Here is a 13724-nt window from a genome sequence, read left to right on the forward strand (position 1 = left end):
TATTCTTCATTGTTTTGGGGGGTGCGGGGGGGTTGGTACTACATTGTTCTTAATAGATATTTGTAACAATTTAGGCTAATTTCTGTCATTAATTCAGATCCAAAACTGATTGAAATGCTTGGCATTCTTGTTAAAAGATCTAGCTTGGGGCTGGTCCCTTAGCTTCTTTATACCAGAGTGTCGTTGTACAATTTTACCTTCCTCCTATGGATGTTGTGATGCTTAAATATTTGTAAGGACGTTTATGGTCATTTCATGAAAAGTGCAAAGTTCAGCTTAGAGTATAACTCTTGCAAGTGTTTTCGCAGTTACTGAATGCAGAATCCTTCTTTGCATAGATCTAGCCTAAAACAAACAGATTTAGCTCTTTTACTTAACAAACATAATGGGAGTCTCCTCTTGTTCATAGTTTGAAAATAGTTTGTGATACATATACCTGGCCAGCTATTTAGATGTATGTGCTGTTACTAAAGATTACATGATAAAAAAGATAGGTGAGGGCAGATCTCTTCTCACACCACATCCTGTGTCTAAGCCAACCCAGGTTCTATAGTAAGATTTCTTGTCTGAGCCTAGCCATTGTCTCCAGCTTGCACTCAAAAGGGAACAATCCAAGCATCTCCGTATGCTTGGATAATCAAAATGTACAAAGCCAAATTCTGGCTTCCAGTCAGAGCCTGTTGTGCTACCTAGGAAGTGCAGATGAGCCCAATTTTGGCTGTGGTAACCCAGGGGAGAGCTCTCCGCTAGTATAATGTTTGCAGCCTGGCACATGTGCTAGCTGCCATCCCAAAATAGGGGCCTGAAGAGTTACATTATAGTATGGTGATCCCTCTACTGGTGTAACTTGGAGCAATCCCTAGGAAAGACTCATACTGTCCCAGTTTATCAGGCAGCTCTGTGATTGCCATGCCACTCCCCTTGGCCAAATGGAGCTTAGATGCAGGGGGAAGTCTGGTCCACAGTTTCTCTCCTTTTAAGGATAAATTAACAACTTGAAATTTAATATGAAAGTATATGTGAAGTCTTAACAAGATTAGGTACTAAAATGACACTGTGCCTGCATGTGGGTGCTGTTTGGATGGAAAGGATGGCAGGTGCTTTTCCTAAGCAGTTCCTTTGAGTGGAAGATTCTCTCTCCCACCAAGAGAAAACCAGTTGTCATTCCCACAGAAGACTGAAGAGAGAAAATTATCAATTTTTTTTCTTGCAGAAGAGATACTTCTATTGCAAGAAAAGCCCCATCTTTGTTACTTGGTTACTGCCAGTGATGTCTGCAGCCCTGGCCTCTGGTCACCTAATATTGTTCAGATCTGTAATTAGCTGATAAGAGTGAAATAAAGATCAGAACCTAGAGGAGAGATTTTGGCAAGTGGTTAAAGGCTGGAAAATGTTAGATTTTAAGAATTCATCTTCATTCAAACAAATTTCTATCATTTTCTGCAAGTGGTTCACAATAACAAAGGCAACACAAGAAGAGGCTCTTGTTTTTTTCACATTCCTCACAAGATAGAATTCCAGTTAAATGCTAATACCTGTCAACTAGCAGTAGCGCTGTGGGCATCAGAGTACACTGTTGTTTGCCAGGTGGAGTGAAGGGACTAGAATTTCTCAAGCAGACAAAGAAACCTGAACATTAGTCAGTACACTACATGATGAATTATAATCTCTCCAATCCAAGTTTAAATCCCATTAAAATACAAAAAGCCAAAGTACAGAACTGCTCTCTGAAGTTTTTCAATGCAATATACACTTGTGTCTGATATTGACAATACCTTTCTGTCTATTTACAGGGTTTACATGGTAGTTTTGTTGGTGATTATTGGTCAGTCAGTTGCTCTAGGCATATGGGATTTGTTATTGCAGGAAAACAGTCTAACTGCAAGAATTAGTTGAATTCAAACTTTATACATTTAGTGGCATTTGGATTAATAATTTGTATGTTTTGGTTCATCCCCCCCCAAAATATAAATTTGATTTATCACGGCTGCTTGGTGCATATGTATACGTTAAAGCAGAGCTAGATCAAAACAGAACACAATTCTGACTCATGAGAATGTGAACAATTCCCCAAATATGAGAGATTCATAATCCCCCTTAAAATACATTTCAGGCAAAAGAATGAGTGAGTAAGTGGACTTTGAACTGTGCTTCAAAAGTCAGCACACTCAGACATCGTCAGGCTAATGAGGGAAGGAAATATGAAATTTTAGGGCTCCTCACCCATCCACCAAGAATGGTGGACATTCTAAACAGAGGACTATTAGCAATAACACTCCAGTTTGTTTATTTTAGAGACATTTGTCAGATTGTGACCTTCAGAAAGAGGTGGTCTCTAAAATAGCCCAGATCCAAAACCAAAGCTCTGTTATGGTCCTTTGAGCTGCACCAGGATTTTGTTTATTGGGCATTGGAACTTCTCAACTCTGCAGTGCTCTCACTTTAGGAATGCATAAGAGAGACAGACCAAATGAAACAGCAATGTGTTCCTATCAGAGTCTGTAAACATCCAATACGTAGGGCACTTTTTTGTATGTAGGCCATATACCATGTTATGTGTTCCTCATGCTACGCATATAGGGGGCCTGAACTGGCCCACTGAGATGATGGACTCAGAACCAGTGCTTCCTTCTCTCCCGCTTTCCCCCCCCCAATTTTGCAGAAGAGATTCACTGTCAGTCAGTCAGTGCAGTAACAGTCTCAGTATGGCAAATATAGGATGAATTGCTAAAATATAAAGAAAGACCTGCTTTAAAAACTGATCCGTATTCCAAGGTCTCAGTTCTATCTTACTGCATTGCAGATCCCCTATATGCGCTCTGTGTTTCCCACAGCCAGCAAGTACAAAGTCAGTTTCCCAGCAACCAGAGTTAAAAACAGCTTTTCTCCTGTTACTTTTTCTACAGAGGTTTTATCCTAGTTAATTAGGCTGCTTTAATTAATCCTAATATTCATATTGGGGCCCCTGCTGATAACACCACAACTTCCAGGAAACAATACAAAGCCTGAATCCCCTTAGGTGTACAGTAAATTAACCCTTCGTTCATTGTAATAATTCGTAAGAAAAGAAGAGACAAATGAAGGAGTTTGCTGAAGCTTATGCTTCAGCATCTTTTTTAAAAAAGCATTAAAGATGTACAATTGTGAGAGAAAGCGATAGTTTGAGTAATAACTCAAAGCAGTTTTCATACCAAGATCTTAAAAGATCAATAAAAAATAACTAAACTTCACTACATTCCACTGAGATAAGTATTGTTCCCATTTTAACAGATTAATAAAGTGAGGCACAGAAGGGTGGAATAGTAAATTTGCACAAGACCACTTCAGGTAAACAAGCAGAGAGACTAGAGTGATGAGCTGCTCAAGGGCAGAATTTGGTGTATATGAAGGTTATGCAAACAGGGGAAAATACTAAGTAGTAGAGATCCAGAATTGGAAAAATGGCTGCATACAAAGCAATGAGTCAGAAGACAATCCTGAGGGGATAACAGAACAATGAATGAAACTCACCCTGTGAGGTCAGTCTCATTGTACAAGAGCCATACAAAAAGATTTCATATAAATGTAGATAGAAATTGCTAATATTGCTTTCTCCCTGATATGAGAAATTCCTTCAGAGAACAAGAGGATAAATATCACTGAAGAGAAGCGAAACGCTGTCTAGTCGTCGCAACAGAAGATATTGGGAAGATAGGTGTCCTAGGCCTACTCTTTTCAGTTAATAAAATGGAGGCACCATTTCTTCAATTAAGAATGTCAAAAGGAAAGTGCAGGAGCAAATTGATAAGTATAGGATGAAATTGAAAAGCAATAAAAACTGAAAGTTGATAAAAGGATATACATTTTATACAAGGCATAATTAGCCCATGGAGCTCAATGCCACAGGATAGCAGAAAGAATTTAGTAGAACTCAGAAAAGGGTGAGGCATATATCCATATATAGATAATGAGAACATCCACAGTTGTATTACACAGGATTTTTAAAAGTGCTAAAAACCCTAAAGTTTTGGAGCATAAACCAACCACTAACAGAGTTAGGAAGCAACATCGGACATGGGCATATTATCCTACAACTGTCCACTATAAGGTTTCTTGCACCTTCCTCTGAAACATTTAGTGCTGTCCACTTGCAGAGAGAATACTGATCTGATCCAGGAGAGCAGCCCCTGTTTGACTAATACCCACTAAGGGTTTCAGCGAGAGCACTAACTCGCTTTAAATGGTCCACTCTAGATTTCAGCACTGATATTCAGAGATGAAAATTTATTTTTTCCTGGGCAGTCAATCTAGCAAAATAAATACATAATAATAATACTTGGCACCTTCCATCCCAGCATTTCAGAGCACTTTGCAGTCTGCCAGACTCCTATGAAGTAGTTAAGTACCATCCCCATTTTGGAGATGGAAGGGACTGAATCACAGAGAAACCACTTGTCCAGGATCTCTAAATGAAATTTGTTTCATGGCAGGGATTACAAGCAAACAGTCCCGACTCCCAGTCCCCTGCCCTAACAGACAGACTATCATACGAACAAAGATGGAGGCTGGCAGTTAGAGGACAAGTTGTTTATAATTATTTCATTTGTTTTAGGATCTGACATGTGGACACCTCTAGAAAGAAGGATGTTTAACAAAGCATTATCCACTTACAGCAAAGATTTTATTTTTGTACAGAAAATGGTAAGGCGGCTTTTCTTTTGGGGTTTGCAATTTATAATCTTTTGCTCTTTATTTGCCACATTCAGTTTGAATCTGTCTTCCTGCTCTTCACCCCTTGGTGATAGACTGACTCACTGCAATCATAGAGCTAGTGGTAGTTAGAGATTACATAATGAATGAAAAATTCAGCTCAGTGTGTGTGTGTGTGTGTGTTTATACATGTATGTGCACCAATAGAACGTTAGAAATTTAGTTACTTTTTAAAGTAATAATAAACTGTAGTGTGCATGCTCAGTCTGTTTTTAAAACCCAGATCTGTCAATTTGACTCTCAGAAGCCTGAATAGAACAGCACAAGACAAAAATAAATGGTGGAAACTGGTTGACATCCTATGCACCTGAGGGTGTGAGAGGAGAAAGAAAGACAACTCAGGCATAACTAAAAGGATTTTCATTGGGCCATCAAAAAATGCCTTTCCAGCCTAGTCAAATTTTAGTCCATTGGAGGCTCGACTGGATCTGACAGGGCTGATACTTCGAGGTGTTGAGAGCTCTTGGCACCTTAGATTGGATCTGTGATTCTGTGTCAGCCGATTATCCAAGTTTCCTGTGACACTGAGCTAGTGTCTCTTGGTATAGTAGCTTTCTAGGATCAGATCATGAAATTATGGCACCAGGTCACAGTGGTGATGAAACGCCACACTTCGTATCAGAGAGATAATAAAGGCAGTATGTTCTGGGACATGTTTTTGGTATTCTACCCCCAAAGAAGGAAAGATGGGAAGCTGGCATCTCTCTGGGGGCAGAGCTGAGGTATCTCAATTGTCATTATCCATGCTCAGAATGTTTGGGTTTGTGTAAGTTAAACTTTCTCAGTTTCATGGCTTTCTAATGGTTGTTTTGTTTAGAGGGAGTGGGGTGTTATACCACCACAATATTCTTCTGAGGATTTTTCCCTGTTAGTTACTGCTGTGTACCATCAGTCAACATTGATAGAGCCGTGCGCAGATAGAAAAATGTGTATCCACATCCGATCCCCTAAAGTTGTCTACCCCCATGCCCTTTTCTTCCACAGACCCCTCCCCCCCAGGTCAGCATGGAGGCCAGCTGGGCAACCCTGGGGAGCCGCAGCACACCTTTCACCTGCCCACCGAGGGGAAGGGGGGCTTAGAGCATCCCCAATTTGTGTCCCCACCCCTCCCAGGCGCCAGCCCAGCTCCGGGGAGGGGCGCGCGGGGTGCATGTGCCTTGGAGCCTCAGCAAGAGCTGGGCAGGCAGCTGTGAGCAACCACCGTGCGGACCCTCCACCCACCCTGGGTGGGGAGCCTCGGGGGGCAGGGCCATGGACCGGGGGGCTGCTCAGGCTCCCTGTCCAGGGCAAGTGGAGGGTCCACCGCAGCTCCCCACAGCTGCCCGCCTGGCTCTTATGGCCGGGCTGCGGCTCCGAGCCCCAGCTGGAGCCAGGTCGGGGAGAGTCGTGCAGGCAGCTGTGAGCCTAGGTCCTTCCACCTGCTCTGGTGAGTCTGTGCTACAGCTCCACAGCCCTGCGAAGATACAAAATTTGTATCGCATCCGAGCTGCTCTCCGCAAAAATGGTCCACGGATATAAAGCAGATACCCACGGATTTGCAGGGCTCTAAACACCGTAGTGGAGTTTTTGTCTGAGAATATCTTATAGGAGTGTTCACAAAGCAACCACATTGAAACTCAGATTTGTAGTTTATCTTGGACTGCAGAAATGAAAAAAGACTGGGCTGTCAGAAATTGTTGTTTTTATTATTTTTGTTTTTCATAGGTGAAAACAAAACAGCTGTTTTAACATTTTGTTATTGGAATATTTGTATTATTGCTTCACACTACAGGTTAAGTCTAAGACAGTTGCACAGTGTGTGGAATACTACTATACTTGGAAGAAAATCATGCGTCTGGGGCGGAAACACAGAACACGTCTAGCAGAAATAAGAGATGAATGCCTGGTGAGCTTTAAAAAATAAACATAAAACTGTAACACTTAAAAAAAATCCTGTATGTGCGTGTGTGGAATTGTGCAGGGCGTGTAGTGCAGTTTCATTTGTCTTTCTAATGGTGAAAACTGAAATGTATTAATGGTACAAGCACTTCTACCACTGTATATCAAATTCAGGTCTAGAAACATGTATGTCCTATGTATGTTTCTGCTGCTGGTGGCACTGTAACAGAAAAATATGTGCACACTTTCCTAGATGCATGCGTATGTGTATGTGGATATGTATAGAATTGCTACTGTAATTTTCAGTGTATGAAAAGTTGGATAGTTACTCCTATAGACTATTGGCCTATGTCTTTGGAAAGGTAATTTACTACACTGGCAAGAAAGTCTTAGTTTGCATGTGAGTTCAATGCCACTATTACTTGAGCATTCTTAAAATAGACACTTGTTTTAGCAGGTAATTTTGCTAGTGGTGTGTGTGCATGTTATATATTGCCACCCAGATCAATATGAAGCATTGCATGCTGGGATATGTAGACACCACAGCTTTATAATAAAGGCAAGGGCAGTTTTGTGTCATATTGTAGAACTCCTTGCAGCTATGGATACATGATCATTTTGTTATGAATAAAACATGGAAAGTCCTCCATTGTGGGACAAATAAAAATGTTACAGCAAGAACCTTGAAGGAAGAGACTGATGCTGTGTTTCAGAACTGTCGCTAGTTTTATGCCTTTCCTTTATGCTTTTATGAAATTTTTAGTCTTCCTTAAATTTAATTTTAATTTCAGACAAGTGGGGAAGAGGAAGATTTAGAGGATGAGGAGGAGATGGAAGAAGAAAGAAAATCTGTAAAAGAAGAGGAAAGTGAAATGCAGAAATCTCCTGAACCACCACCTATAGCTCTTGGTGCACCTGTAGACCTGCCACCCCTTCAAAGTCTCACATTTTCTGCAGCCTCTTTTATCTGTGAAATGCCAAACTGTGGTGCTGTAAGTGTGTTTGATATCTTTAAAGCATATGGGGGGCAGTATTGTGGTGGACTCAAGAGACTAGGGTTCTGCTTTTGGCCTTACCACTGGTCTGCTGGGCAAGTCATTTCACCTCTCTGTATCTTAGATTTCCCATCTATAAAAGAGGGATAAAATACTTAACCCCTTTAAGTACTTTGAGATGTATGGATGAAAAGCTCCAGATAAGATCTAGGTATTTTTGTATATTAGAAGGATAATATAATGAAATAACTGGGAATGCCACTCATTATTGTACATTTCTGTTTCTATAATGAGTAGATCTTTAACTTCAACTAGGTATAATTGAGAACAGAATTGGCTTAATGTGGTGTTTGTATTATTAACCAATGCAGTTGTTTATATATCAATATAATGTAAATTAAATGTATTTCTCTTTCTGAGCTGCTGATCTAATGGAGTTTGGTTTTTTTCTTAGGTGTTCAGCTCCAGACAAGCACTAAATGGCCATGCTCGCATACATGGTGGTACAAACCAGGTGACAAAACCACGATGCACCGTTCCAGGTACAAAGCAAAAATCTGGCACGCAGAGTGGATACTGCTCAGTCAAGAGTTCCCCTGCCCACAGCACAACAAGTGGCGAGACGGATCCAACAACAATTTTTCCTTGTAAAGAGTGTGGCAAGTAAGGGAATATATCTGTCTGTAATAGTACAGAAAGTTTGTCTGCTCATGTTCCAAAGAAATAGAACTTCAACAAGTTTCTAGTAATTATTTATTTTCCCATGGTTGCTTCAAAGGAGTATTAGTTTCCTTTGACATCTTGTGAAGTTTTCCTTTCCCCATCCACCAAAAAAAGCCAACAAAAAACAGCCATTGAAATGTGCCCACAAGCCACCTACCCTAATCTGTTTTGAGAAACTGCTTTGGATATCATTTGAGAGCTTTGGATAGTTTGCCTACTGCATTCAGTCTCTCTTTCAATTTCCTGGTAGTCCCTATGCAAGAGTTATGCTTCCTGGTTCCAGCAGAGGGAGGCAGATAACTCTAGCATTTTTGTTGATGTTATCGAAGTCTCATTTGGGTTCTGTTTCCAGGAGGCGTAAAACACTCAGTTGGCTCAGCTGATAACGGTTTCTGTTCAGCTGATGTGGTATTCTGGACATCTGAAGTGTTGGAAATGTAATACATAAAATCAGTACAGCCACATCAAGTCACTTGGCTACGTCTGTACCTGCCCACAAGGGTTGAAGTCTTAAAAGCCACTTTCATGAAAGTGTCACATAAAGCAATTTTGAGTGCAGATACTGATCAAATCTTGAAAGTTTTCAAAATTGCAAAGTCTGATACTATTCCAGGATAAACCATCTGAGCAGTTTAATAGTGTCAAGGTCTCTACTCTAAGTAGCTGAGTTTTGAAATGTTAGGACAGGGGTCGGCAGCCTTTCAGAAGTGCTGTAGCCGAGTCTTCATTTATTCACTCTAACTTAAGGTTTCGTGTGCCAGTAATACATTTGAACGTTTTTAGAAGGTCTCTTTCTATAAGTCTGTAATATATAACTAAACTATTGTTGTATGTAAAGTAAATAAGGTTTTAAAAATGTTTAAGAAGCTTCATTTAAATTTAAGTTAAAATACAGAGTCCCCCAGACCAGTGGCCAGGACCTGGGCAGTGTGAGTGCCACTGAAAATCAGCTCGCGTGCCACCTTCGGCACATGTGCCATAGGTTGCCTACCCCTGTGTTAGGATTTCGGTTCTGTATTCTGTGGCCAGTCTTCACAGAACTCTTCACTTCAGCAAAAGTCAACCATGATTTTTGGAAGCCTGACTGATGACTGTTATGTATTTGGAGTTGGCAGTGCTGCGGTAGATGGATGTGATATCCAAGGAAGGGGTAGCTAAAAAGCATAAATTAGCCTTTCCAAAAGAGGGAGGAAGGATGCTCTAGCGGTTAGGGCACTAAACGGGGACTCCCAAAACTTGGATTCAGTTTCCTATTCCACCACTGACTTCCTGTGTGACTGTGAGCAAATCACTTAGGGTGGGATTCACAAAAGTATATAGGTGCCTAAATACTTTGTGAATCCCACCTTTAGTCTCTTTCTGCCTCAAGTTTTCACATCTGTAAAATGGGGATATTAGCACACTCTTACCTGATAGGGGTGTTTGGAGGATAAGTGTATTGACAGTTGTGAGGCACTCAGATACAGCAGCAACTGGATTCATTATTAGATTGCAGAAACCTGATAATTGCTCCCTGAAATCCTCCAAGTTGTACATAGATTTCTCTTCTCCATCATCTCTTTCAAGGCAAGGAAGCAAAGCACATCAGTGTGTTTTTGAATAGAGACAATAGGATGTCATCTGAAATGTTCTTTCTTCTCTTGAAATTTTAGGGTGTTTTTCAAAATCAAAAGTCGCAATGCTCATATGAAGACCCACAGACAACAGGAAGAACAGCAAAGGCAGAAGGCTCAGAAAGCTGCTGTTGCAGCAGAAATGGCAGCTGCTATTGCAAGAACTACTGGGCCAGTTGGACATGATGTGATCCCTCTGGATCACTTGAGTTTGATTAAACATGTTGAGCATGTAGACGACCTTGAAGATGATGTTGTTCAGGAGTTAGGAGATGTAATGGAAGAGACTGAAGTCATGAATGCTGACCTCTTGTTGGATGATGAAGATGCAGATTTACTTCAGGATGATGCTGAGTTGTAAATGTAGAGTTGTCACATGCAGACAGCTACTGAAAACATCCTGAATGTATCAGTCAGGAAACCTGGACAACCTGTTTATTTCCCATTGATTTTAAACTATCTGTTTAAAAATGGTAATTCTTTTATCCAGGTCTAGGGAAAAGATATGCTTCCCACCCATTTTTTAATCAGTTTGTTTGTTGGGGAAAAATAAATAATTGGCACAAATATTCTTATAAGGTGTTTTATCTGGGTTCTGCTTCACTGAGATTATTCAAAACCACAAATATAACAGAGAAATTCATGTTTCTGTTTCCATTTCCTTCCAGACTTTTTATGGGAGGAACTTGAATCTTCAACTCTTCAGAATGTTCTGATTCTCAGTTCAGTATAACCTGGACTGTTTCATTTTACACATCTCATTTTGGTCCTATTGTTGTGCATTTCTGACTGGATTAATTGCCTGCAATGGATCTTGCAGTGTTTTTTCCGATAGTACTCCATATTTGTTGGAGATGCTGACTTGATGTGTTCTTCATTTTGCATTCTTGTTGTATCTGTAACAAAAAGAAATCTGACTAAATATGAAATAATTACAGGAGTGACTACCATCCATTCAGCAGAACACTGCTCAACCTGTACCTGTTAGTCTGCTTGCAAAAGATATTGTTCATACTGTACATTTTAGAGCTTCCATTTCAATAGGATTCAAAAGAGAGAGATCCGCTGATTTCTGAATGACCCAGTCTGAGAATTGAAGATGATTCTATAGCGGTTCACTTCAGTTAAAGTGTGGCAAAAACTCACATCATCTAATTGGAACACTGGATTAGGAGCCCTGCCTTTGTAATTGGACAGAACTGGAGATACCTTCTATTGTAACAATAAATCACGCTTTTCAATAGCCATCCCAGAGGTTTTAGAGGTTTTGTACAATTGAGCAGTGCAGGAGCATGTTCCAGAAGACAGTAAATGTCCAGAGACATTCTTTCCCCACAGACAGGAGGAGGGAGGGATGTTGTTGGTATATCTACTCTCTTTCAAAATAATATTTCTGAAAATTTAAACAGATACCTTTTTTATTCTTCCTGTCCTGAAATATTCCTGTGCTATTTTTGAGTATTCACTTGTCTTTACATCAAACTCAGATTTGTATGTATTCAGTGTGACATTTATCCAGCAAAGGCGGGAAAAATGCTTACATTAACTCCTCCCCGCCCTTCCCGTTTTTTTTTTTCCTTTGGCCAAGTTCTGCACACGAGATCTCTCTAACCTTATCTGTATTGGTTTGGCACATTCTCCACAGATACACAGTACTGGATTCATAGAATTGCACCTAAACTACATGCAGGATTAGACAGTGCTTGGGTGCACGACCTTTCATTACTAAGTGGCAGTTTGTGAGCTCTTCTTGAAATAAAATGCTGTAAATGTTTTAAAGGCTTCACTGATAACAACACTGATGCTCTCCTGAATCCTGTGTAGGAGAACAGTACTGCAAATTTTAAAACACATTTGTATGTAAATCATTTCAGATCTTCTCCATTTTTTTACAATAAGAATATTTCATTCATTTGGCACAATATCTGACAACATGTGGAGTCACAAAATGTAGTCTTAACCAGAGCGAAGCAAGATGTTGGGCCTGGTTCTCCATAGTCTTCCCCTTGTATACTTACACCTGTACAAAATGAATACAAACTGGCGGTAGAATACTATCAAATAGTGTTTCTTCACTCACCATAGACAGATGTAAATGACCATCAAGATGCAAAGGCAGTGAGAATCAGGACCGGTGTCTACACAAGATTATTACTTGAGTAAAGAGACCATTTTTGTGTTAAAGTCAAACATACAAGGCCAAATCCTCAAGTTCTTACTCAGAGTCAAATGCTCTGCTAATCAAGAAAGACCCTTATAGGTAAGTTGAAACCACTCATCATTTTTAAAGTTGCAAGTTTCCTGTGAATTCTTTTCTTGGTGGGTGGAGTTTCCTCCCCCCCTTTCCGTAGAACAACAGATGGTTCCACCCACTATGCCTGTGAATCTCAGGAGATCTGACAGAAGGCCTATGTCCCTACACTTCCAGTTGGCTCCCTGCCATGCCCTGGAGCATGACTCCTATACTCTGGGCAGTCCACAGAAGTTTAGACTCTTGTGAGTGGAGTCTACAGTCATTTAAGTATTTGCAGGTTCAGGGCCTTTGTATGCAGTAACTTGCATTGGAGTCTGTGGGCTTAAGGTGGAAAGACTTGACTAGCGCCCATCCACTCCCCTCCCCTCACCTCCCCTCCAAATTTATGGAGCTTTAAACCCTAAGGGCTCCTCTGTGAAGGGACTTCCTCAGTAGAGTTGAAGAGAAAGTGGAAGCATGCTGTGGAAGTGGCACTCCTCATAGGTTGGTAGGAAGGAGTCTGCATATAGAGAGTCTTGAAGGGACAATCCTGCCAAACTCGGGCAAAACTTTCGTTGCAGTCAATGGGAGTTTTGCCTGAAGAAGAATTGAGTAAAAATATTGTAGAAATTTTTGGATTTGACCCCCACAGAAGTAATTTTTTAAAAAAAGAATCTGGGTTCCTTCTAACTAAAGATTAGCCAGATGCCTGTATTAAATACACATAACTATTCCCTAGATCTTCAAGATGAGACAGGCAAACTTTTAATTTTACACCCATGATAAAAATTAGTTGAAAATAACCAAAGAGATTGCCTATAAAGAAAGAATGCAGATTCCTGAAATAGTATTAAATAAGTTAGGCCTCAAACACTGACTCCATATTCTTAAAATGTTGCACAGTCTGATGTTATACAGATGCTGTTCTGCCTAGATGTATCTAAATGTGGTTTCGTTTTATTTCAGAAAAGTTGTTTTCTTGCTAATAGTTGCTGATGCAAAACTGTGTATTATGGGATGGTTTCACTATTGGATTTAGTCCTTTGGTAAAGTCTGTACATAGAAAATCAATATATTTTATGAAAAAAAATCATCTTATTTTCAAATATATTTAACTGATATATTTTATTAGAAGGTTGTAAATATTTTAGGAGCTCTAGTGTATATATATACTTTTGGGTGGAAAAGCAATGGAAATAAAAACTACATATTTAATGTAGTTTGTGATCTCTTCCAGATATAGCTTCATATTATTAGCATCTGACTTGCATGCAATTTAACTTCAGGATGTAACTTATTCAGATTTGCACTAGGACGGCTTAATTTCACAACTTTATATTGGTTTTGTTTTTTGATGGTTTTTGTTTGGATTCCATATACTTGGTACATATCAAAAAGCACTATGTATAGAATATTCAGTACTATTTCTTTTGTAACAAATAATTGTTGTATTTGTAAATCAAAGGGTTTTATGTAACAGTTTTGCCAAAAAGAGGACAGTATTTTCTAGTGAATTTTATACTTTTGATAAAA

The 13724-nt window shown here is 39.8% G+C and overlaps 1 protein-coding gene across 17 annotated transcripts in view; it reads left to right on the forward strand.

The window, feature by feature from the left end:
* Positions 1-10528, forward strand: part of TRERF1 (transcriptional regulating factor 1) — a 145626-nt gene extending 135098 nt beyond the window's left edge. For all 17 annotated transcript variants that reach the window (XM_050951766.1, XM_050951754.1, XM_050951757.1 and 14 more), the window contains 5 exons: positions 4592-4680; positions 6521-6634; positions 7419-7619; positions 8077-8285; positions 9998-10528. In XM_050951766.1, coding sequence (XP_050807723.1) covers positions 4592-4680; positions 6521-6634; positions 7419-7619; positions 8077-8285; positions 9998-10319 — 935 coding nt within the window. In that variant the 3' untranslated portion in view covers positions 10320-10528. The remainder of the gene's footprint in view (positions 1-4591; positions 4681-6520; positions 6635-7418; positions 7620-8076; positions 8286-9997) is intronic.
* The last annotated feature ends 3196 nt before the right edge of the window (positions 10529-13724 follow it).

Source organism: Gopherus flavomarginatus, chromosome 4 (genome assembly GCF_025201925.1).
Source record: "Gopherus flavomarginatus isolate rGopFla2 chromosome 4, rGopFla2.mat.asm, whole genome shotgun sequence".
Taxonomy (NCBI): Eukaryota; Metazoa; Chordata; order Testudines; family Testudinidae; genus Gopherus; species Gopherus flavomarginatus.